The sequence below is a fragment of the Babesia bigemina genome, scaffold Bbigscaff_63238, assembly GCF_000981445.1.
Source record: "Babesia bigemina genome assembly Bbig001, scaffold Bbigscaff_63238".
In the NCBI taxonomy this organism is placed as follows: Eukaryota; Apicomplexa; class Aconoidasida; order Piroplasmida; family Babesiidae; genus Babesia; species Babesia bigemina.
Window position 1 is genome coordinate 1 of NW_012237097.1, and position 3,356 is coordinate 3,356.

Consider the following 3,356-nt stretch of genomic DNA (forward strand, 5'->3'; position numbering starts at 1 on the left):
CCGGTGGGCGCCAATAGGGACCCATTTGGGGGGGTCCCGGAAAACAAAGGAGTTTCCCAGGTCCCAGGGATAGCCCGTCCCCGTTTCGGGGGGGTAAGGAAAATGGTAGTAAACTTTTGCCTCTTTTAAATACCGCCCAAAGTTTGCCTTGTTCCAACCAGTATCGAATGCTGCTTCCCTATGCTTACCACCAACAGTCCATCGATTGGTGAAATTGTAGTAAAAGGCGAACATATCACCCAGCGTCTGTGGAGGCGTTTGTAACAGACAGTTGAAGTAACCACAAAGTCTCGTAAGTGGACTACCCTGTTTTCCACAAAATTCTGCAAGCACCTTCCTAAGATGTTCACCGTGTCTGAGTATGCGATGCCATAGTGCTTATATCTGTAAAGCCCATTGGCGTCTTACACGGTATGCCGCGATGGTTGGACACAGTGCATTCTAGTTTACAACCTGGTTTCTTAAATGAGTGTGGTAGAAAACCCGGCAAACCATCCTCTAAGTATGACTGTAACGGAGATTTTACACCGCACTTAGGGTGTAACTCACACGTTTGGTTGACCTTTTGGTTACACTTTTGGTCAGCGCATTGCTTTGAGTTGCACTTCCAATCTGACCCACCGATTGCATTGCCATACAAACAACCCCGCCACCCGGAACAGATTTCGTCGTTGCAGCATTGGCAATATACGAAGTAGAGCTGTTGGTAAAGACGATGCAAGATGTCTACCAGCATATCAATGCATTGGCCGTAGCGAGAGGGATACGAGAACCCTTGAGAATTGGTGTTGAAGTCCACCGCATATATTCCGTCCGCGTGTCCATGGCCAATAAGACCTACGAGAACATCGTGCGAATAATGGCAAACTTCTGTTAGCGTGTCTCTCATGTCGGATGCTGTAATGTTTCGCGGATAGGCTGACAAAGTGTCCTCATCTTCATCCCCAAATGAGACGCCACCCTCCTCGTATTCCGGCTCTTCAGGTTTCTCGAATAAACCACTGAAGCCGTCAAATGATAAATCGTGGTATACGACATTGTAAGAGAGACCGCAGAGCCACTGGAGCATATCATACACAGAAGAGGGATTCCTGGTGGCAGAAGAAGTTGATAAGTGACAGACTTTGTAATAGTCGTTTAGGTGGGTGAATAGTTTAGACACAACGCCTTTACCTTCATAATGTGTAATGTATTTGTCCAAAGATTCGAAGTCATGCGCATCTTTATCAAATTCGTTGCGTTCCTTAAAACCGACATTGCAACACACAGCCACTTCTCTGCCGGCATGGTCTTTTTTGAGATTGTCAATCGCGTAACCCTGATTCTGTAAATAATCTCTCAATTCATTTTTATTATCTCTACCCTCAATTCTGTAAGTCTTCCATCCGTTGCAGCAATGATAGAACAACGGATAAAGTTCATTAAACAGCACCGGGATTATAGTGAGGCATACCTTCGCGCACTTCCGACCGTCAGCATCCCAATTGAAATCATACGCAGCACAATCATATACCGAGATATATGCCATGCGTAGTTCGCCAACGAAGCCCCGAAGCCCACTTCCGATGCAGTCCAGCAGAGGAGTTGACGGCAGCGCATAGCATTCTGGTCTCAGGCCATCAAGCGCTTCGCTCAGCCCGTCAAGCAGGCCGGGTAGATAACGATCGTACCTCATGCCCACCTTAAGCTGGTATATAATTTTGGTGAGTTCGTTGTGTACGCCGTCTAGTCTGGATGCGTTAACTTTTTTATTGTATTCAGATTCGGCGTGTGTCGGCTTGTAATTGAGTGTCTGCTCATGCTGTTCGTTGAGTCTCTTTATTTCGTTTTTCACATAGCCGTGGATGTTATTAAAGTAATGCTCGAAGGCATCTACTAAGGCCTTGAAATTTTCCTTGGTTGGCTTCTCTTGCCCGGGTGGCAGAGGTACAGCTGTTTGTAGTTTAGTGAAGAGAGCAGTGTCTGCCGACGTCTCAAACTCCGACGTCTCCTTCAGTTTAACAATAAACTTAACGCCCTGCACAGTCTTCATGAGCCCCTTGTAACCCTGGACCAGGTCTTTGTCAATGAGCGTCGTCAGTCCAGTCAAGTGGCCTTGAACTCTGGCGGTGAAGTGTTGCAGCTCAGTCTTGAGGGTGGAGACGTAGTGCTTTTTAGCTTGGGTGGTGATAGTTTTAATGGCGTCGGCAACTTGTTCATCGACATATTTTTCAAGTGCCTTGATTGTAACTTGTCCTGATTCAGTGGCTTTTTGAAGAAAGTCAGTGCATAGGGTTATGGTACCCTGTATCTCCTTGACACGTAGGTCGTCGATTTGTTTCCTGATCCCTACCAGTTTCTCATCAATCTGCCCTTTTTTCATCTCCCTCAAAAACCAGTTGACCTCGTTGGCTGCCCATCTCACCGCTGCGCAGAGCTCATTGAGGTTGTGTTTCACATTCTCAATGTTCTTGGTTTGCAGCAGGCCAATATCATTTTTGATCTTCTCGAGTCCTTGGACAGCGTTCGGATTTACGTCTTTCGCACTGATGTTTACGGCACCTTTACCGGTGAGCATTTCATCAAGCGCACCTAAGTATTGTTGGATGCCCTCACTTGAGCTGCCAGTATTTTTGCTGCTGTCAACCAGCCCGGCGATTTTGTTGAGTTGTTGCTCGATGGTGGAGAAGGGGGATTGGAAAGTTTGGCCGTCACTTATTTCAAATTTGAGATTGCCGGCTGTGAGCTTAGTCGTCACCTGCCGCTCAATATCACCGATCGCCGCGGGGAGGGAGCCTGCTAGCTGGTCAAGGTTCTCGTGCGTGATGCTAGACAAATTATCTTGTCCTACAAAACTTCTGTAGTTCGTAAACTTCTGTGTCGGTAATGAGGTGATTGTCTGCTTGGATACCTCATCATTCCCGATCTCCGCATCAAGCGTCTTCGTCACCCCGTCGATCGCGGAGTCGACGGCATGGGTACCTAGTTTAAGCGCTTTTTCAAGTTTCTCTACTAGTTCTTTTGCCTTATTGTAAGCACTGTCTACGTATGCAATATTGCACTGCTGAATTATTTTATCGATCTTATTTGCCGCACCACGCACCTGGCCTATGAGTTGGCTGAGGACAGCGTGAAGTGCAGGTTTTAGATAAAACGGATTATGGATTTCACCAATTCCTTGTTTTAACAGTTGCCTGTCGTTTTCGATCTTCTCGACTATGTCGTTGCTAAAGGCATAGATATCGGAGTCGTTTATCTCCTTAGCAAGATTCTGTGCGAAGTTGTCGCAAATCTCTTTAACATATATAAAATTATTTTTTATACTGCCTTCGTTGTCGGCCCACTAATAGAGTGCGAGGCCATACACCAAAACACCT

The 3,356-nt window shown here is 46.5% G+C and overlaps 1 protein-coding gene across 1 annotated transcript; it reads right to left on the minus strand.

Moving 5' to 3' along the window:
- Positions 1-346: 346 nt before the first annotated feature.
- Positions 347-3,342, minus strand: BBBOND_0001970 (hypothetical protein, conserved; the record flags this gene model as incomplete). The annotated part of the gene is given in 2 exon segments (XM_012915037.1): positions 347-3,306; positions 3,324-3,342. 2 exon segments carry the CDS (start codon positions 3,340-3,342, stop codon positions 347-349), a joined length of 2,979 nt encoding a protein of 992 aa, XP_012770491.1.
- Positions 3,343-3,356: the final 14 nt, after the last annotated feature.